Source organism: Phascolarctos cinereus, unplaced genomic scaffold (genome assembly GCF_003287225.1).
Source record: "Phascolarctos cinereus isolate Bilbo 61053 unplaced genomic scaffold, phaCin_HiC Scaffold_1;HRSCAF=81, whole genome shotgun sequence".
NCBI classification, from domain to species: domain Eukaryota; kingdom Metazoa; phylum Chordata; class Mammalia; order Diprotodontia; family Phascolarctidae; genus Phascolarctos; species Phascolarctos cinereus.
In genome coordinates, this window is record NW_027555514.1 from 142,786,761 (window position 1) to 142,809,306 (window position 22,546).

The 22,546-nt window shown below is 40.5% G+C and overlaps 1 protein-coding gene across 4 annotated transcripts in view; it reads left to right on the top strand.

Annotated features, from left to right (window-relative positions):
- The first annotated feature begins 677 nt into the window (after positions 1-677).
- ATXN7L1 (ataxin 7 like 1) overlaps positions 678-22,546 on the top strand; it is a 258,320-nt gene continuing 236,451 nt past the window's right edge. The window contains exons 1-2 of one of the 4 annotated variants that reach the window (XM_020984562.2): positions 678-1,153; positions 1,768-1,836. In XM_020984562.2, coding sequence (XP_020840221.1) covers positions 973-1,153; positions 1,768-1,836 — 250 coding nt within the window. In that variant the 5' untranslated portion in view covers positions 678-972. Of the gene's footprint in view, positions 1,154-1,767; positions 1,837-7,780; positions 7,838-12,158; positions 12,280-22,546 lie in introns of those variants that run through there. The other 3 variants (XM_020984561.2, XM_078154438.1, XM_078154441.1) reach the window with 3 other exon arrangements.

Below are 22,546 nucleotides of genomic sequence, written 5' to 3' on the forward strand. Positions count from 1 at the left end.
GAAGCTGCTCTGCTCACTCGAAACTCAATAGTTCTTTACCGACACTCTGACCCTTCCCTTCCCCTCCCCAGCACCCAACAGTCCCACCCAACCAGCTCAACCCTCTCATCCTCTCCAAAACTGTTGCTCTAACCCCTCCCCCTACTCCACCCCAGGCCTCTTTCCATCGTATGGCCATAGGAGGTATGTCAGCCAACGAGTGTGCGGCAGAGTGGAGAGTACCTGGACTCCCTCCTCATTGGTGGCCTAACAGCACATAGCTCCTTTCTGCGACTCGGCGGAGCCCCCCACGCATACTGAGGTCCCTCGTCCGGCCCGCAGTGTGGGCTGCGCGAGCACTCCACCGGCTCCCGGCGCCTGAGGAAGGGATGTGCAAACTTTCCTCCCTCGCGTTGTAAACTCTCCCGGAAAGACTTCTCTTCCGCCGGGCCACAGTCATCCCCCACCTCCCCGCCCCTCACGCCGGGGCTCCCCGCAGATTTGTCGCGACGAGGCCAGCGGCAGCTGCTTCCAAGCAGCAGCAAAAGCACTAGCCGCCGCGAGACGCACTCCAGCCTGGGTCTCCCCAACCCCCAACCTCTCACCCCTCCATATCCCCCGTCCCCCCCCTCCCCCGCCAATGCGTGCACCTCCAGCAGCCGCTGTCTCAGGCACTAACTGGCAGCGCGTCTCTCTACTGCCTCTGGCGGCCGTCGGGGCTGCGAGCGGAGCTGGCTCTGGGGCGCCCGACGGCCCCTCCTCCTCCTCCTCCTCCTCCTCCTCCTCCTATTCCTCCTCCTCCTCAGTCCTCCTCCTCTTCCTTCTCCTCCTCCTCCTCCTCCTCCCCTTTCTCCTCCCCCTCCCCTTCTCTCCTCCTCTCCCTCCTCCTCTCCTCTCCTCCTCCTCCTGTCCTCCTCCCCTCCTCCTCCTCCTCCCCCCCTCCCCCTACCGCCCTCCCCCTCTCAGAACACTCAATGTCGGAACGTTCCGAAGATGACGTCGGAGCGTTCTCGAATCCCGTGTCTCTCGGCTGCTGCTGCCGAAGGAAAAGGGGAAAAGCAACAAGAAGGAAGAGCAATGGCGACACTGGATCGCAAAGTGCCCAGTCCGGAGGCGTTTCTGGGCAAACCCTGGTCCTCCTGGATCGACGCCGCCAAAATACACTGCTCCGACAGTAAGAACCCCGCCGCCTCCTCCTCCTTTTATTATCCTGTAACCTTTCCATTCACCTAGAGCCACCGGGAGAAAGGAAAAAAAAAGTGTGTGGGGGAGAGAGAGAGAGTGGCCCCCGGTGTCCTCCATGCTTCTCCCCCTCTCTCTAAATAAATACACATAGAGACAGATCGTCGGTGCATAGAGAGCGGCCCAGCTGCTAACGCTGTCTGTCCGTCCGTCTGTCTATCTGTCTGTCTGCCTGCCTGCCTGCCTGCCTGCCTGCTGCCCGGGCTTTCCACCGCAGCCCTCTGGGTGGGCTTTTACAGCCCTGCCGTGGATCGGTTTAAAGGGCTACTCTGTTGCTGCTTGCACAGTTTGGTTGGGGTTTTTTGTTGTTGTTGTTTTTGGGGGGGGGGGGAGGGGGAGATACCTATCAGGGCCAGGTAGATGGAAACCCAGACTTGGGATACAAATGTTGCATTGTCCATTTTTATTTTTTTTAATTTTTGGAATGGTTGTCCTCTGCAGTACATAGAATACATATATTTATATATATTCATATAAATGTTTGCAAATAAACACTCTTCCCTCCCCCTTGACTTTGGCTTTTTTTTTTCTGCTTTTCATCTGCAGATGTAGATTTAGAAGAGGCTGGAAAAGAGGGTGGAAAAAGCAGGGAGGTTATGAGGCTTAATAAAGAAGGTAAGTGAAACCACTGGCATTTTAGTGGTAGTGTGTGTGGCAGAATCTTCACAGGATATAGCTAATATAATGTGAATTGTTCTGCTAGGTTACAGAGTGACTAAGGCTTGTCAAAAATTGAGCACGCCCAGGTGACTATCGCTTCGTGGTAACTTCCTTCAAAGTATAAATACAACTAGAGGGGGGAGGAAGGCTATTTAAGACAGAAGTTTACTATACTTCAGTTAGTATCCATATTGGACTTCCTTCTGCATATCTGAAATTCTTGCTCAAATGGACATTGCCTTTTTTTTGGCGCAGAAATAACTAGACATACATTGAGTGTACCATCCTCAAGCATATTTATCCTTTTAAAGTCATCAAAACAAATTGACCCCACATGTCCAGTAATTTCTGCAGCTACTTCGCTCTCCATCAAAAACAATTGTACATGGCAAGTCTTTAAAGAGGTTCACATTTGGTACAATTTGCATTTGGTCACAGATCATTATGTGGTGAGCATGGTTATAAGCATCTGTATGTGTGCCTTCACCTCCTCTCCGTCTATGTTTTCCTAGCATGGAAATACAGTACCTGAAATGGGACACAGTGAGTAGGTCATCACAGACCAAATACATGCAAGTGAGGCTGTGGCCTCAATGAATAACTTGCTGGTGTTGTGCATATGAACACACATGGTCATCACAAATAAATCACATCCTCTTATCATATATAAGCATGCCATATGTAGCTGTGGCCTGTGTATTCCAAAATGGAAACTCTAATGGCACCTTTCAGCTAAGCAAAAGGATGGACTTGTTTGTATTGCAGTGAGCTAATGTGAAGTCTTGTGAATGGGGTAGGCATGAGTCAAGGAGGAAGGTGTGAAGTGCTATGGTTGAAAACAGGCCACACTAGCATCCCTAAGTTAAAGCCCCCAATAGAATCCATAAGAGTGCCAAAGAACCATCCCCAGAGAAAAGGTGCTCATTAGGAAAGAACACTACCACCACCACCCCCTCCAAGACTTAGCTGCCCCTAGCTGGAAAGATGTAGTAGAAATAAGCATGGCTTTGTTGATTAACACCTGAGGACAGCATGCAAGTTTGTAAGTTCAGTCTACTTTCTTACTCTCCAGAGAAAAAGACACTCATATATGGAGAACCTAGAGAGTAAAATTTGTGCCTACACAGGACAATTCTTTAGCATCCCTTCAGCTTTGACATTCTAATTATTAAGTAACAGCTTAAAGAATAAAACTCCATTTTAAAGATTTTTTTTTTGCTTCCGAATACTTTAGTGACATCTCAACCTTGCGCACTTAGGATGTGAGTGATGGAATTATGTTAAGAGACTACTTAGGTGCTGTCTGCCTTATCTGTGTTAGAAGGCTGTGCTGGTTAGCAATGGAAATTGACACCAGCATGTCCTTTTCCTTTTCAGACAAACTCTTAAGGTCTTTAAGAGCTCGCAGACTTATAAGGCAGACCACTAGCAACAGGGAATATTCTTAGGATAGAGCTTGAGATGCTGTGGAAGGCCCTTTTAAAATTAAGTTGAATAAATGTCATAATACAGGAAAGTATTAGATGGAATTCAGTGACTGGGGAGCTAGTTCTGAAATAAAATGTCCAGACTTACAATTTTTTCCCCAAAAGACTGTCATTCTTACATTCCACTTTTCCGTGCAATACTGAGTTTTCTGAGGAAAGACAGAGTACTCTTTTCCTCAGATGTCACAAGTGGCAAATCCCGTTCATTAGATTATGTGACTAGTAGTAGTGAAAAGACTTGTTGCTTGATTATTTACATTTGTATTGATACCCAGTGTTGTCAATATATGCTATAAATTGTGAAATTAGCCAAATAAAGGGTTCTAATTTCCTGTTGCTCATAGGCCTTGTATTGTGGTAATAGATTCCTAAGAGGTTTATTGATGTAGATGTGTGTGCATGTTTTATTTTATATCCAAGAAATGCACATATGTTAAAAACATGACCCACTATAGTATGGAATGGAATGTACTATAGATCTATCTTGGACCCAATCCAAGAAAGTATAGTTGCCAAAAGTGTCCGAAGAACCTCATTATTATGATGTCACCTTTAATAAGACTCTGTACCATAGAGTTAAAGCAAGGCCCCTCTGTGTGGGTGTCCATTGTATATTCACAAACTATATAATATACGTATGTTTATATATATATATGTGCTTGTATCAAGATAGATTTATACACCAAGGTAGAAGAAAATAAGGAAATCTTAAAAGAAACTTTGTACATGAATTGTAATGGCCAAGTAGGATAAAGTTTGGGGATGAGAAATAGTAACAGTGAAAACTGATAGATACTCTCTTCCACAGACTTTGATATACATTTTATAGATTGAGTTACTCAGAGGGCAGATAGGATGATAATGTTAAATAATCATCTCTTGTTGCTGTCTAGCCATTGGTTTGGTAGCTATTGGATGGACTTATACATTTCAAGTGCATATTTAGAATTGTGAAATATTCCCCTCTTCTATTCACTCTTTCTTAAACCTTTCTCAGCTTTTCCTGTACCTGTACATCATGGATGAAATGTTTGCTTTGGGATCTCTGATGTAAAGTCCTGATATAATTATTATTGATTTATCTAGAATTAACCAAGACCATGGGCAAGCAGTATTTGGCATATCAGATTCTCACTTTAAATATATAATGTTGCCTGCATATGTTACTGCATATGTTATTCAAGTTCAAAAGGTGTAGCAACTAAATACTATATCTAAGATACTGTCATAGGAAGAACACATTTTCCTTGCTTTGAAAATAAAGCATTCATATTGAAAACAAAACAAAACTATACCTTATGTTAAATGTACCCTGTAATTATTAAATTTCACAGTGTCAGAAATTCTTACATCTCATGTATACATGTATCCCATATAGTATTGTTTGTCTGGCAACAGTTTGTGACTGGACTTTGGGCTGTTAGGGGTGTGGATTCAAATCTCAGTCATATATTTTGTGATCTTTTTGATGAGTTAATTGTTCCTTTAAATCAGTCAGGCATTGAGATTAGATAAGAGCATAATTCCCAGAAATCTAGTGTGTGAGACGTGAGGAAATTTGTTTATGATAGAAAGTTATTTGCAAAAGCTACTCATTCTCATCTCTCATTTTTTTCCTTGATGAATAGTAAATATACTGGTATTTATCCAGGATCAGATGTTAGGTACCCTTGCCAAAAAGACTCTTTTCACCTTAGGTAGAAGAGAAAGCATTCAGTAATAAGAAAGGTTTTCCTCTTACTGACTGCCTTACTGTAATACAATTTTGGAGAGTTTTTTTTTAAATGATTCCAGTTCTCTAAGGTGCAGGAGTCTATATTGCTTATACTTTAACAAGTCCTAGAAAACTTAGGATCATAAACTGGAGCTGGAAGGACCTCTGAGGCTGTGTCTTCCAATTCCCTAATTTTATAAGTAATAAAAATTGGAGCTTAAGGATGTTAAGTAAGTTGCTGAAGGTCACATGGGTCCTAAGCCCCAGAGGTGGGATTTGAACCCAGGTTCTCTGACTACAGAGCCAGGGCTCTTTCCACTTTACATAGCTTCCTTCATTCCAAAGTATTAGAATATGTCTTTAATTGGGAGAAGGGAGGAAGGAAGAGAAGGTATTAGGGAGAAGGGCAAGGAGAGACCTCACCAAACCCATCTTTTTAGGAAACCCACAATTTCAAGCTAGTAATGTATAACCTGCTAGATTGGGGGTTGGGGGCAAGGAAAGGGGAGGGAGAAAGGATCAATTGGCTGTATGCAGTAAAGAGTCATTGAAGTGTTTTATCAAACACTAGAGATAAATGCTTTTAGCCAATTTACAATATATGGCCAGGAAAGGTTTATGGAATTCTTTATAGATTGTGAAAGTCATAAAAAGGGACGCCCTCCTTTTTAGGATATGAAGCTTGTCATCTTGGTAATTTATATTTTAATGTTCCCAGATGTTATGCAGGTAAATTTGTGGAAAGTTACCAGTTTGCTGACTGTGTGGAGGGAAAATTATCTGTGACTGTGTAGTTTTCTGTACTCTTGAGATTTTGGTGGAATTGGGCTGAAACTGTGTATGGGGAGAAAGAGAGTATTGATTTGAACATCCTCGGTAATAGGACAAAAGGTAAGGTTTAGAAGGCCTACAAAGGACCTGAGAGAGCTTTAGTTGTTAAGGTATGTGAGCATGCATCGTTGAAACCTTGTACTTGAAGAAAATGAACTCCAGCCTTCCTAGTAGAAGCAAAGGTTTTTGAAATGCCAATGAACAGTGAAGGAAGGATTTATGGAAAACTACAAACTACCTTCGTTTATCATTGTACAGGCAGCTTATGGTTATGTATGGTAATAGGGGACCAAAATAAGTGATATCTACAGATTACCCAGATAACCCTATTTTAGCCATTAATTTCAATTTCTTTCTCTAGTGAGCCTTTTTTTTATTTTCACAAACTGCTAAATCTGGCAAAATTAGCTGATTTTGAGATTCATTGTCCCTCCCTTTCTTTGTCTAGCCTTTGGTAAGGGTGAAGAAAAATTATGGAGTAGCTCAAAAAACAGAAGGAACAGAAAATGGAAAGGAGAAGCAAAGGGCTTGGATAATTCACAGGTCTATGTAATCAGACCCTGATTGATCAAGAAGTGAATGGTGGTCATAACTACCAAAGCCAACGTCAAAAGAGAAACAAAACCACAATTACTTGCGGTTAATTTTGAAGGCGCTTCCATTTTTAAAATTATGCTTTCCTAATATTCTGACATGCCTGGGTTCCTATGTTGAGTTTTTTTGGGCTTTTTTTTCCATCATAATATGGTGGACATGACGTGATGCACACATTTTGCTAAACTATATTATAGTATCTGCTGAGGATAAGTTGTACAGTGGCACCCTTTCATCCTATGCAATCTATGTGAATTCCTCCTTCCATAGATTCGTGCAGGATGTCTTGTTCAGTGTAACACCTAGTGTTTCCTTAATGGTCAAGATGACAAAATATTGTTAGAACCATGATAATGTAATAAAATTGTAATAGAGGAGCCATAGTATACTTTTTAAAATGCTGTCCTAAGGTTCCATGCTACTGGGCTGAATTGTAGATATCTTTTATGAAATGTATATATTTATTGTTTACCTTTAAACTAAGAGCACTATGCTAGGCACTGTTGGAGATACAGAGAAGTATAAAGCATGGCCTCTGTCTTCTAGGAACTTAAAATAACAAGGGCTTTTGGTCACTAGTTATAGGTAAACCACCTTTGGTGGAATTAATGATAGCCACTTTATGCTGAATCTTTCTCTTTGGCAAATAGCAGTATTCTAACCACAAGTAGTAAATTGTCATCTTAACCCTTCAAGTCACAGGATACTAGACATAGAGTTGTAAGAGACATTAGAAATGAACATTCTTTAAAAATCCCATACTACCAGTTTTTAAGTAATGTAAGAGGATTAATATCATTGTATATGGCTTCTAATGTCAAAATAATCATGTCACAGTTTAGTACAGTGGAAAGAGTTGGGATTTGAAGTCATAGAATCTGAGTTGAAATCTAGTCTCTGTCACTCATAATCTTTCTGGGATCTCAGTTTCCTCATCTGTAAAATCAGTATTGGTCAGATGAGTCCTAACACCCTGTCCAGCTCTTAATCTGTGGTCCTGTAGTTATGTGAGTTGTCACTGTAAAGTGTTAAGGGTTTGTACTTGTATTAAACATGTCTAGAATCACATCTATTATTCTTGGGAGTTTTATTACACATGGAATCCATCTGAATTGGTGGTGCCCATGGCAGAGAAGAGGCTGGTGTCTGGGTTGCTGCCTGTGGGCTTGGAAAGCATAAAGGATAGAAGAGGATTAGAATCTTGAAGGCTTCTGTGCTCCGTGTCAAGTGGACTACATTGTTATCTAAGGCTTTGAGTTCATGTTCACCTCCTTCGGTCCAAGGTTTCACAGCTTCCTGCTGTTCACTTCTTCAGAACTGAATTTAAAAGGTTAGAGGGAATGGCAAAGAGGATTCGTTTTTGTATAGTTGATATTTATACATTGTCGTGTGTGTTTTTATGTATCTTTGGCTAACCTTTTATTTATTATGTTTTCGCTTCAGAAGCAGTTATATAATGGTAGCACTAGTCACAATAATAGCCTGTCTTTATGTATAATCCCTTTTAACCAAAGACTTCCCAACTCTGAATAGGTTGGTTGGTACCTACTCAGTTCTAAATGCTACAGTCAGGTTAATGGCTATGACCATCAAGTGTAGCTGTAATGGAGAGGTAGAGAATTAGTGCTTGAAACTGAAGCCTGTGAGTTCCCTTCTTTCTTCAGTTCAGCAAAGTCTGAATCTACTAATCTTTGGGACCAGAACCTTTCACTCCAGAGCCTACAGTTCATCTTGTGTCACCCAAGGAAAATCTCTAACAGTAAAGTGAGACAGGCACCACTAGAATTCAGCTTTTGGGGAAAGTTTTTATTTTTAAGTGAATGGTTTTAATTTTGTGCCTGGGATTTTGTAATGTAATTCTGAGGCATTGGGTACATTTTAGTTTTGATTTTTAATCAAATAAGTACATGTGAAGACAAGAGGAAAGCAGTGCTGTATCTCAGAAGATAAACTTGTATTTGTCATAGGCTCTTTGAATGTAGCAGTGATGACTGATACTGTTGCTTCTGTAGAACCCAAATAGAGACCCCTTATGATACCTTAGCAGCAAATAGAACTCTGACACAATCATCTGTCATCACAGGAGGTTGATTGTTGCAGAGCCAAATTGGAGTGTGTTAGATGCTTCCCCAAAGCAGTAATGTGTCATGGAAATTTAGGTGGGGAAAGAGAACAAACCCAGTCTGATGACACTGACCACAGCCAATCAATAATAGTAATGATAATAATAATAAATAATAGCTAGCATTTATATAGCACTTTGAGGTTTGCAAAGCACTTTACATATGTTATCTCATTTGATCCTCACAACGATATAAAATAAATGTTGTTCTTATACCCATTTCATAGATGAGAAAACTGAGGCTAAGAAGAGGTTAGGTGATTTGCCTAGGGCCGGTACTTCCTGACTCCAAAGCTGGCATTCTATCCATTATACCACCTATCAGCCAATCAATCAACAAGCTGTTTTTAAGTGCCTATTATGGACCAAGCACTGTGTTATTGCTAGAAATTTGTGTACAAGAGTGAGATAGTCCCTGCCTTCAAGAAGCTTATTTTCTACTGGGAGAATACAAAATGTCAGCAGATAGGTGACTATATAGGACAGGCCTGCACAACATACGGCCCACAGGCCACTTGCAGCTTGTCAAAGGATTTCAGGCAGTCCTCGAAAAATGTGGAGGATGTAAAAGAAAGTAAAGATGTAACAAATGCTTTGTCTGTGTCCCCACTTAACCCACCTTCCACTAGTCACTATTGTGCCTGTCATTGTAACTTGGCGAACGGGTTGCCACAGCACACTTGATCCTGTTTGTCATGTGACCCACTTCAACCAACCATCATTAGTCTGTCTCTGGTGTTAGAGGAGCTAGAGTCTTATCTTTTCCCTGTTTCCAGTTGTTACTGGCATTGAACAGGGACAAAATGAGTGCAGCACAACCCAATGCAGCTAGCACCCACAATGCAATGAATGAGCTGCAACAGTTCGAGGGCTTCTTCCCTCCCTCACTGCAGCTGCCCTCAAAGTTGCATGAGTGTCTGGCACTCTCTCCAAGGTCAGAGACTCAGTTCGGTATTTCTTTGTATGTGATCAGTGGCTGTGAAGATTTTTTGGTTCTAGCATTAAAGTTTTTGGGGTGACTTTGTAAAATGGGTACTGAAAAGAAATGGAAGATCGAATCAGAACATAGTGTTTAATCCAGAGTGGACAAATAGATACTTGTTTACTTGCATGAGAGACAAAATATCATGCCTTGTTTGTCCAGAAGTAATAGCTGTTCAAAGGAATACAATCTTCGTTGCCATTTCAAATCAAAACATCTTGACTTAAGCAAATTGGACACCAATGAAAAACAAATTAAAGCATCCAAATTGTTGAAAAATCTCAGTGGGGAACAATGGTTTTTCAAGAAGTAAACTCAGAAAGTGAGGCATCTACTAAGGTTAGTTTTCAGATTTCTAAAGAAACCAATTTCAAGCATGATTCCAGAGTACAATAAACTGATTGCTAACAAGAAGTGTAATATATCCCATTAACTAAATGTAAGTAGTAAGAAAACCTGAAAAATGTATTAAAACTTGTACCACTTAGCAAAGTAATTTTTAAAATATTAATGTAATTTCATGATAAATAAAAACAGTAATGTGTAATTAATTGATATTAATTGACATTTCCCTTTTTTGTATGGTTTATTTGCAAAATAGTTTATTCATTATTTATACCTATACTTGGAAAGTGAGCTACTGAAAACCTATCTGTAGCCCAAAGAAGCTTAGCCTTTTTTTTCTTTTTTGTATATGGCTTTACATATACATATAGCCTTTATTTTAATTTTGGCCCCTACCTATTGCCAAGTTGTGCGGGTCTGATATAGGATATATGCAAAATTTTAAAAAGTGATAATTTGGGGTTGGGGCTTGAGGTAGAGGAATGAGGGGAAAGTCTCTTGGAGAAGGAGAAGGGACTTGAATTGAGCCTTGAACTGAGTTTGGGGTTCCAAGAGCTGGAGTTGAAGAGGGAAAGTATTCTTGGCATGGGGGACAAGCTGTAAAAAGGCATGGAGATAGGAAATGGAATGTTATGTACATGGAATAGCAAGTTTGGCTGGAGAGTGTAATATGAAGTCAGCCTGGGAAGATGGGCCAGATTGTGAATGCTAAGTAGAGGAGTTTATATTTGATCCTGGGGCAATAGGAAGTGGCTAATGCTTCTGTAAGAGTGGGGAGGGCTGGGCAGGGATATATGTGTTAGTATCTGTGTGTTAGTAATATGAATTGAACTTTTTGAAGGCTGCAATAAAGAAGAAGAGACAGAGTGAGTCACTTAGGGGCTTTTGCCTTGGTCCAGCTGAGAGGATGGGAGGGCCTCAACTAGCATTGTGGTGTAAATGAAGAGAAAGGGTAATAAGCAAGAAATAATGAGGAGGTCAACTAAACAAAAGTTGACAACTTATTGACTACAGAGGGAGAGAGGCTGGTGTGGGAAAGAGAGTGAAGACTCAAGCAGAGCTCTACAGATGTGGGTAACTGGAAGAATGGCACCTAACATGGTTCCTGGCACATAGTAGACACTTAATGTTTATTAACTGACTGATTGGTACCCTTGACATAAATCTGAAAGTTAGAAGCTGAAGTAGTTTTAGAGAGAAAGATAATGAATTTGGATTAGCCAAGTGTTAGATGTTTCATTAATCTGGATTGGGAAATGAAATGATTGTGTTCCCAGCTTGGTTTCAGTAGACTTAGGGTAGGTGCAAAGTTCTAGGAAATTGAATCCTTGCTGTGTGCTACCCAAAGTTGCAAAGCCAAAGAACAAGATATCTTAAGTACCACAGGCTATAAAGCTGGAAAAGCTTTAGTAAATGAGATTTAGTAATTGAGAAGAGTGAGGCCCAGAGTACTTTAGTGATTTGCTGAAGGTTATATAGGTAGTAAGTAGGAGAGCCAAGATCTGAACCCAGGTCTTCTGGCTCCAGATGTGATGCTCTTTCCTCTTTACTGTGTTGCAGGCAATTTCATTGCTTTAGGAGAATGTCCCTTAGCTAGAGGGAGCATTCTCTATTTTTTTAAAAATGATAATCATTATTATAGAAACACTGTTTTGTAGTGGATAGAGTGCTAGACTGGAGTTGGGAAAAAACTATGTTAAAAACCTGCCTCAGATAATAATTCCTAGCCATGTGACTGTGGACAAGTCATTGAAGGCCTCTGAGCAGCCCCCAGCTCTTGAAGACTTATCTGTTAAGTATGAATCTATTGTATGGATATGAATAAGTTGTAAGTGGTTTACAATCTATATTGCATAGATCCTTAAAGTATGAGGTCAAGGACTGTTTCATTTTTACTTTTACATTCCCAGTGCCTAGCACAGTGCCTGACACATAATAGGTGCTTATAAATGCTTGTTGATCGATCAATTCAGTAACAGATTCAGACAACACTTTGAAGTTTACACACTACTTCACTCGCAAGAACTGTAAAGTAGGCATTTGTGACCCCCATTTTACAGATGAGGAAATTAAGTCTCAGAGAGGTTAAGTGACTTGTTCTGGTCACCCAGTTAACCAGAATTGGCATACAAATACAGGTATCCTTCTTTCAAACCCAGCCTTCTTCTCACTTATGCTGATAAAGTCTTTTGTCTCTCATAGATCTGTGGCTCTTTGTGTTTACCAGGACTTAAAAAGGGAAGAACTCAGAATCTGTCTCCAGGCTGTTAGTTTTCTAGAGAGTTTCTATTGAGAATGCCACCAACAGCAGGCCACAGAAACTGTGAGTAATTCTTAGTAGGTTGTTGAGAATACTTGAATTAATTGTATCTGGTATAAAATCCTGTGACACACTCCTTATGTGGTCTCTTCATCTAGATGGTCAGCTGGCACACCTCCTTATTCCCTACATTAAGTTCTCCCCTGCATCTACCAAGTCACCTGGACTACATACAGTCTAAGAAAAGCATTCTGAAAATTGAGTAGAGGCTTTGGTGGACCGAGTCAGTTCTGTGCTTCAATCTGCCACAAATAAGGAGGTAGTACAGGGGGTTTTGAGGTGAGACAGGACAATTGGATAGCCTCTGCAAATACATTATCCCCAGTTTGTGTTCCCATCATGCCTTGGGGGTAAGCACACCAATTGAGGTATAGTCGTGAGACTAGCAAAAGGTATGAAGTCTTTTTTCCTCAGTAGTACAGTTAGAGTTGTGAGATCAAGAGCTTCGTTTCTGCCTAGAATTACCCAACAGAATTTTCCAGCAGTAATGAAGAGTAAAGCCCTTCGGGTTGACTGCCTTTCCCCTTGAGAAATTCCTTCAAGATCCACATGCAACATTGTTTTTAGGAAATGTAGTCATGTTTGAATGGCCTTTTTCTTTCACTATTTCTTGCCTGTCTCCATCACAAAGGAGACCTGTTCTGAGGGGATACAGCACTAGAACATTCATGATGGGCAGGGGATCTTTGAGGTTTTAGCTATGATTCCCCAATACTTTCACTGAGGGTGTTAATTTCAGAGTCTTTAAAGGCAGGGGACTGGCCTGAATGAAATCTTTGGTGCAGATTCAAACCTTTCCTTTTTTGAAGGAAGGTGTTAGAAAAGATGGTTGCCAAGCAACTCCAGGGGCATCTATCTACAGTGATTTTTTTTCCCTTTTCCTTCTCTTTTTTTTTTCCTTTTTAACATTTTTTGGGCTGCTTTTCACTGGGATTTCGGTTTGGCACTGGGATTGTAAGGGTTTGCATTGAGGGGTGGTGTCCTTTAAGGGATGGAATAGAGATGGCTTTTCAATATGGATCACATTAGGACCATCCTTTCCATAGGTTCTGAAATACTTGCTAAGGGGGTTTGAAAGTCTTTGTTGTCTCTAGTCAAAGGTATACCTGGTGGAGTCTGTCTCAAGGGTTGAGTGAATGGACAGCATTCCTTAGACTGGTCTGGATTGAGAAAAGACCTAAATTGCTGTATGAGAACTATATAATCTGGTCATTTTCAATTTCAGTGATTCCAGACCTCATCTAACTGATTAATTTGGGCTCTTGTGCATTTCATAAATAATCAGCCTTTAGGTCACAGATGAATTGGTGATGCCTTTCTCAGGGAAAGATGTTGGTGGAAAAAATAGGAGAGTCTGGTTCCTACTTGCTTGTTCCTCAATCAGGGGACTTTGGAGTCTGAGGTTTCAAGAACCATTGGGCACACTGATGGGACCTAGCATCCAATGAATACTTTGCCTGTCAATCCAACTCTCTCTTAACACTGGACCAAGACATAAAAAATTGTAAACTAAAGCATAGCTTAGAGAAATAAAACTCTTCTTTCTCTGCAAAAGTAACAGGAGTTAGGGCAGCTAGGTGGCACAGTGGATAGAGCACCAGCCCTGGATTCAGGAGGACCTGAGTTCAAATGCGGCCTCAGACACATAACACTTACTAGCTGTGTGACCCTGGGCAAGTCACTTAACCTCATTGCCTGGCCCCCCTCCCAAAAAAAAAAAGTAATAGGAGTAGAGTCAAGGGGGATGATGAGGTGGGTATGCTAGAATGCATGGGGTAGTAGGTCATCTCATTGTGGCACAAGGGAAGGAGTTCATGATTGGATGACAAAGGAATGGTTTTGGAATCCTAACTCTGCCTGTTACTATGTATATTGGGCGTGTCCCTTATTCTCTCTGGCCCTGGGTTTCCTCATTTGTAAAATGAGGTTTTTGGCCTAGATGACCTCCGAGGTCCCTTCCAGTTCTTAAGTTTGTGATCCCATCTAATCAGTTGCTAGATTATCTACATTTCTTGCTTCTCTTGCCTTGTGCAACCCTTCTTACCACTTTCAGTTTCAGAAACAGGCCAGGAGCAGGAAAGAGATATGAAATTAAAATTAGTTCTGCTACTTTTTTTTTCAGCTCTGACAAAAGGCTTGGTGATGGAAGAGAATTAAAAATATAGGTGTACCTTGATTTAAATAAGCTCAATACATGAAAATCCAGATTTATATAAAGGATAAGTGAAAGGAATGATTACATGTTTTACATAAGGATTTTAAATGGGATTTCTCTAAATCATAAGCTGCATTAGCATTTTTTGAAATGTGATTGAATTTGCCCAGTATATATATTTTTTACATACAGTTTTTTAATTCTCCTTTGCTGACTCCTCCTGTGATGTTTCTTCCCCTCAAGGGGTTACTCCCTAAGACCTAGTCCTTTGACCTTCTGCTTTTTTGGTTTCCTTTTTCTCAGTAAACTAATTTTGTTTCAGTTTCCTATTTCCAACTGCCTGTGATACATAGACTCATAGCTTTAGGGTTGGCAGGGGCCTTAGAGGACATCTGACTGAACCCTCTGTCGACAAAGAAGGTGAGGCCCAGAGAGCTTAAGTTACTTTCCTAAGGTTACACAGAAGAGCTGAGTTTTCTACCCAGATCCTCTGACTCAAATCTAGTCTTCTGTCCACTAAACTGCCTCCTCTCTCTGCTTATATGTCTCACTGACCCTTGGAAGTCAGTATATCTAAAGCTGAACTCATTGCCTCTCTTCTATTTCCCCTCAGCCCCATACAAATACATACAAATACATTTCCACTCTCAACTTCCCTAGTTCCTTCATTGCTGCCCCAAGTTAGAGAGGTGGTATATGTATCCTGGAGGGAAAGAGGTCCCAGTGTTCAAGTACCAACTCTCACAGAAACTATATGAACCTGGGCAAATCACCTAACATCTCCAGGCCAGGGGTACTTGGTACTTCATATCTGACAGGGTTTTTGTAGATAAATAACTTTATGTAAATGTGGGAAGGATGATTATCTGAAACCTTAGAGTCTTTCCACATTTTCTTTATCCCCTTATGCAGTCATTCACTAAGTCCTATTTATTCTTTCTTTTAAATGACTTGTGTGCTCCTTTCTCCCTTCCTCTTTCCATGCTATCTTGATAATCCAGGTCCTTATCTTACATCTGTATCATCTTCCAAACTATGTTCCTTGCCTCCTATCTCTCCCTTATATAGTCAGCTACATATACAATTTCAAAATGAATCTCCCTAAAACACCAAATTTATCATGTCACTCTTGGACTCAAAAATCTTTAATGACACCCTGTTGACTAACAGTAATAGCTGACATTTATATCATGCTTTAAAGTTTGCAGAGTGCTTTTGCATATAATTAAACCTCACAACAGCCTGGTGAGGTGGGTATAGATATTATTGTTCCCATTTGACAGATGAAGAAACTGAAGGGTCACCAGCTAAAGGGGGTCACCAGCTAATATCAGAAGCAGGAATCAAACCCAGGTTTCTCATGACTACAGGTCCAGTACCCTTTCCACTATCCCGTATTGTGCCTAAAAACTAGTCTAAACTCCTCATTCTAGCTTCTTGCCCCTTCTATAATCAACCCCAATCTCTTAATTTCTTGGACCTATTTCCCCAAATGGAAAATGAGGGGGGTAGATTCCATGATCTCTAAGGTCCCATCTAGCTCTGTAACTACCATATTCCTTAGTAAGAATTCTGTGATATAACTAGGCCGGTCTCATTGCTTCCTGAAAGAGCCATGCTTATTTCTATCTCCAAGCTTCTGCTCATGCTGTGTCCCCTGACTAGAATACCTTTTCCTGTTCATCTATTCTATACTTTTCCAAATCCTGTTTATTGTTATGGCCTAAGATCAAGTTCCATCTCTTCTAAAAAGCCTTCTCAGCCTTCAATTGATCAATAAGCATTTATTAAACACCTACTCTATGCCAGCCATTATACCAGGAGCTGGGAATACAAAGACCAGAACAAAATAATATCTGTCCTCAGGGAGCTTACTGTCTGTGTGGGAAACATCATGTTTACATATAAGTAAATACAAAATAATGTATATAAATAAAGCAAATGCAAGCCAATTTCAAAGGCTGTAGAGGAGGAAGTAACAACTGGGCCTTTTCTGAAAAAGGCCTCTTATTTACAGAGACCGAAGCTGGAAAGTTAATTCCAGCCTCTACTGGTTTCCCCATTCTGATCTAACAATTTATTTATGTTACTCATTTGGGCACTCAATCATATACTGTCTTGAACTCTGTTTCACTTGTATCTATCTTGTCTCTTCAACTTGACCACAAGTCTTTGGTGGAGAGAGACCATACTTAACACCCTGCATTCACCTCAGCACTGAGCATAGGGCCAGAGCCCAACTAGTATATAAAGCAAGGCACAACCTGTATTAACAGAAATGCAATCTGGGGATTACCTGTGGACTTTGTTAATTTATCCTGTATATTTGAGATAACTCAAATAATGAGTGCTGGCATATTTTCTAATGCTATTAAGCAGTCATCTATAATACCTGAAACTAAGAGCAAATCAGCATGACAGCTTGGGGCACAGCAGTTCGGCCATCACTGAAACATTGGTAATAATAATAACCATATTTACATAGCATTTCACAGAGTACCTACTTCACAACAACCCTGTTTGCTGGGTAATAGAGTTATTATTCTCTCCATTTTACAATCAAGGAAACAGAGGCTAAAAGAGATTAAGCAACTCACCTGTGGACACATGGCTAGTCTCAAATTCAGTGTTTTTGCCACTGCCCTGCTAAATCTCATCAAGTACCTTCTCTGTGAGCATTGGTACTTACCTGGCATGTCACTAAGAAATCATCTGTCCCTCTGATGACATGCAATAGAATTGGTCAACCAGTGTTAAGAACATTGGACCTGAAGGCAGTCCCTGTGAGATTGCCTTCAATTTATCCTGTATAGATCTTGTTTATTCATAGTTGTTTGCATGTTTTATCCCTCGTTAGATGGTGAGCTCCTTGAGGACAGGGACTATTTTTTGCCTTTCTTTGTATCCCCAGCACTTAGTATAAGGCCTGGCACATAGTAGGTACTTAATTAATGCCTCTAGATTTGACTTCATTCTACCTCTAATGCTTAATAGCTGGATGGCCATGAGCAAGTCACATAACCTCTTTTGTGTCCTATACATAAGACAGATTTTAATGATCAACAGAGTGTTGTGACAACTAGAGTCTCCAACCTTCCTTTTGAAATGATGCAGAAAATTATACTTAAGCAAACAGTGATTGTAGCTGGCAGTGCAAAATTCGATGAGTCTTAAAACTACAGCATCAGAGAAGCTGTTCATTTTATTCAAAGTTATCTCAGTAATCATAATAATATTTCAGTACCTGACGCGATTTCATAAATGTGGGTATTCTCTCTACTAAGAGAAAAATCTGTGTTCAAGAGTGTTACTGTAGCTGGAAAATTTGTTACTCTTTACCTAACCTGGCAATAAGCTTTTCACTACTTGGCAATACAGGTTAGAACAATGGGCCAGATCTAATAACATGAAATGTAATAAAGTGATGAATATAAAATCTTATCACTTGGGTTCAAAAAATCAGCTTCACAAGTACGAAATGGGGAAGACATGGCTAAATAGTGGTTCATGTGAAAACAGTCTGGGAGTTTATTGAGCTACAAGTTAAGTATGAATGAGCCACCAAAATGTTAGGGCAGCTAGAAAAGCAAATGTGTTCCTAGCCCAAATTGAGAGAAGCACAGTGTCCAGAACAAGACCGAGAGAGTTCTGCTGTGTACTGTAACCTAGCTAGATCATTCATAGACTGATATGTTGAGTTCTGGCTTTCTCATTCCAGGAAGGACATTAAAAGGCAGCAGCATGTCTAAAAGAGGGCAGCCAGATTGGTGAGAGGTCTGGAGACTGTGCCATCCATGGATTGACCAAAGAAACTGAGGAAGTTTAGTTTAGAGAAGATTTAAAAGGACCCGATGGCCATCTTCAAGTCTTTGAAGGGCTATCTTGTGGACAAGAGATTACATTGTTCGGCTATCTCCAGAGGTTAGAATCAAGAATACTGGCTGAAAGTTGCAAAGGCAAGATTTAGGCTTGAGATAAGAAAAACTTGCTGACAGGATTCCTGTTTAGGTATGAGTTGGGAGTAGATGACCTCTGAAGCCCCTTCCGACTCCGAGATTCTGTGATTCTTAGTGCAGCTCTGCAGTCCGTCATCAGGCTGGAAACCTTTCCAGTTTGGTAGGGCCTGCTGCAGCTGGACCTTCTTTGATATCTAGCCTTTGGGAACCTAAGCCCACATCCACACCACGGTGTTGAAGGGCCACTTTTTTTTTCCGGACTGGACCTGTTATTTGTTGAAATTTTATGTGGGGAAATTCACTTTATCAACATAAATTGTCACCAGCTCTACATTTCGACTTTTAGAGAATTGCCTGAAATACTAAGAGGATCAGTGCCTTGCCCAAAATCACCCTAGTATGTATCAAAAGCTAGTATGTATCAAAAGCATGATTTGAACCTAAGTCTTCCTGTCTTAGAGACTAGTTCCCCATCCTCGAAGGCATTCGGTCTCTCACCTTAGTGGAGAAATAATGATAATAACCTGAACACAGAGTCTACTTTAATAAAGTAGATCCCGTGACTTCTGTTTCCTTACATGTACCTTATGACCTTCAGGACAACACTTGGGCAAATTTTCCTGACAATGTCGATGTATTTGTTATTGTCTCTGTGCTAGAGAAGGCTGTCATATCTTTTCTTGTTTTCTTTTCACTTGTTAGAACCTGCTGCCCGCTTCGTTCATACCTTCTATTTGTATTTATTTTAGGATGCCTTGAGACCCTTGACTGAGGGTGCCAGAATAATGAAGGCATCATTAATAGAACAAAACAGCAGTGCTAGGTTGGGGAGGGAACGACTAGAAGAAAGATCTGGCTTCTTTGAAATTTTGGTCTTATTGGTCTGTCATTAGAAAGAAGTATTTTTGAGGCCTGTTTATTGTATAGTAGGTTTTTAGGGATGACTTTTTTTTAAATGTTATTTGGGTAATGCTGGAGGGGGTTTAATGAGTTTTTTTTTCAGTCTTAATTTAAAAACTCAATACAGTATGCCACACATATTTGTTACCAAATTCTGTGAGCATCTGTCTTGACTACATTTAGCTTCTGACAGATGCCCAGCAGCTTTCAGAACTTTCACAGATGTTCCATGTCCCCCAGAAAGGCAACTTCCTGTTCCTGGCAGTAAGAATGGAAGGGAGGGGGGCAGTGCCACCAGTTGCATTTTACAGGGGTTTTTCTTTACATCATTTCCTGCCTGTTGCCTTTGGATAGATTACAGATGGTCAAAAGAGATTTCTTGGCACAATGAAAGAAACCATCTCCAGTGTTTTGCGGGAGAGGATTTATAACAAGGCTGGTGGTTCATACCTACCAAGAATGAGCACAGACAGCTCAGTTTTGCTGGGGGCGGGGGTGAGGGGGAATAAATGGACCAACCATGTGGACAGAATCAACAAGTGTAGGGAGCCTAAGAGGCTAAGAACCTAAGACAAAGAAGAATATTACTTTTACTTTTCTACCATATCTTTCATCTAGAGGTGGCTCACATTATATTAGGTGTTGAAGAGTGGTGGTAGGCATCTTGGTAGAGCCACGAAGATTCAGACACTAGTGGAATTATGAGGTGATACCCATAGTTAGTCAATTCATCCTCCTATCTTTTTGAGGTCAGCTGAGGAAAGGTATTGTTTTCCCTGTTATTCAGTTGATTTAACAAGACACACAGGCAGAAGAAAGCCATTTGTCAGAGGTTATATCTAAATCAAGTAGTTTCTGAAAGTAAAGCCCAAGTCTCTGTATTCTAATTCCATGCCCCTGACCAGCAGGCTACTTCGACCCTCATCTCACCCAGTCACTAACAGTCATTGACTCACATGCAATCTGGCAATCTGAAGCATGTGGCAGCCCAGAGAAGAGAGTGAAAAGAGAGAAGAGAGCTTGTTATTGGTGTAGGGTAGGGAGTTGCAGTACAGTTTGGATTTGGCTTTTAGGAGTAAGTTAATAGTGAGTTAAAAGGGCCTGGGGAAGAGAAAAAAATGCAGAGGCAGGAAAGTAGGCCCATAAATTGAGGGAGATAGAAAAGAGAGAAGAAGTGACCAGGGCCTAGCAACTATGGAGAAGGCATGTGGGCAGAAATATCAGAGAAAGGAAGAGCAGTTCTGCTAAGGGCTAAGAAAAGGAAGAAGTTGGAATTTCAAGCAGCCAGCAAAAGAGGGGCCAATGTAAAATTTTAAAGATGAGTTGAGAGAAAAGGGTGAGATGTGAAGAAATCTAGAGAAAATATCCTGTATTAAAATAGTCTAAAATAACCATAATAGAATAAGGAATTATATTCTAGGAAATCTGTGAGATAAATAATTTGCTGCTCTACCAAGGTAAGCAGATGAAATATGAGAAAGACTCACCTACTCAGAAAATTTCTGGAACAGTAGAAAATGAGGATTTAGAAAGCATGAAGTATTGAGAGCAGGAAAAATCAAAGTGAGATGTAAAAGTTGATAGTAAAGTATCTGAGAGAGAAATAGATACCAGAAATAGAGAAGAAAGGAAAGAGTTCTGAATTATAAGCTTGAGGGCAAACATCAGGTCTTCTATTTATTTTGGTATTACATTATTCCTTCTTTTCCATCCCTTTTCCAAAATCACTGTGGCCCCAGGTTGAATACCAAGAATTTATTCATTTGATTACAGACCTGAACTGCTTTGTTAGGTAGATGTGGGCCTGTTAAGCAAGACCCAAAGTCAGGAAAGTGTGAGATTTAGAATGAGAAGATGCTGTAGAGTGGAAAGAGCCACTGGCTGTGGACTTGGAAGATCTGAGTTCAAATCCTGTTTGGTTTACCACTTGAGTGACCTTGAGCAAGTCACTTTAACTTTCCTGTTCTCCAGTTCCCTCAATTGTAAAATGAAGGGAGTGTTCCATATAGATGGCTTCTGAGTTCCCTTTTATCTTTGATCCTGAATGTGGAATTTTATAAAGGCATCTGGGAAACCAGAATAACAAAATCCTCAGGAGTATATGTGCTCTCTAAAATGGAATCGTGAAACCCCAAATCTTTGCCCTAGAACTACTTCTGTTGGATTGGTTTTCCTTTTTTTATTTTTTTTGCTTGGCGGGGGGAACATAAGGGTATTGTATTTCGTTCATATTCTGGGAATACGCTAGAGTGCTAGACTTGGAATCAAGAAGACCAGCTTTTTAAATCCAGCTAAATTGTGAGCCCAGGCAAGTCATTTAAACCTCTGTCTGCCTCAGTTTCTTCATCTGTGAAGTAAAGATAATAATATAACTTACCTCCCAGGGTAAAGGATAAAATGAGATCATATTTATAAATCACTTTGTAAGGGATAAGGTTTATTATTATTTTTTATTATTCTTATACAAATATTAGTATATATTATTAATATCAGTATTACTATCATCATCCTCATATGTTCTTAGTCCTTCATCATCTGTTATAGTGCAAGAGTTAGGCTAGCAGTTTGAGGGATACCACAGGGACTTGATAGCTTAGAAGGAAAAAAACCAGTCTGTTTTAAGGAGTTCACAGTCCTAGAGATAGGGAGATGGAGAAGTGTAATTTCACAGTGCATTCAGATCTTAAAGAGTAAGATGAAACATCAAAATGACTTGTGTCATATCTCAGAACCGGGATTTTTTTCTAACCCTAGTCTCATGATGCCCTGTTGTGCTCCCAACTTTCATGAGGGGTGTTAATTTTAGTGCACTCAGTTTTTAAAAGTCAATGCAGACCAGACTCCTTTTAGCAGAAGGAGGTGCCATGAAATCAAGCACAGGGCCATGAAGTGACAGTGGAGTGTCACGACAGCAAAAAGGTTAGAAATCAGGACCGCAGACATGCAGGAAGAAAGCCTAGTAGGAGAGGAGCCTTCTCCTGGCTCCTTCATAGTGTTGATTACAACAGATCCAAAAGTAAAGCAAAAACACTATCATCCCTGGCCCGAAAATCCCAAACAGAGATAGTGAGAGACAAAGACAGAGAAACAGAGAGAGGGAGGAAGGAAGTAAGAGAAGAGGAGAGGAGAGGAGAGGAGATAGGACACACACAAAGATCTCCCTTCAGTGAGTGGAGTGTGTTCATCCCCTGCCCACTCCCTCTCAGAAGGGGTGTTCAGAGCAGATGTGTGCTCCCAACCTTTGATTGGAAGAGGTGAA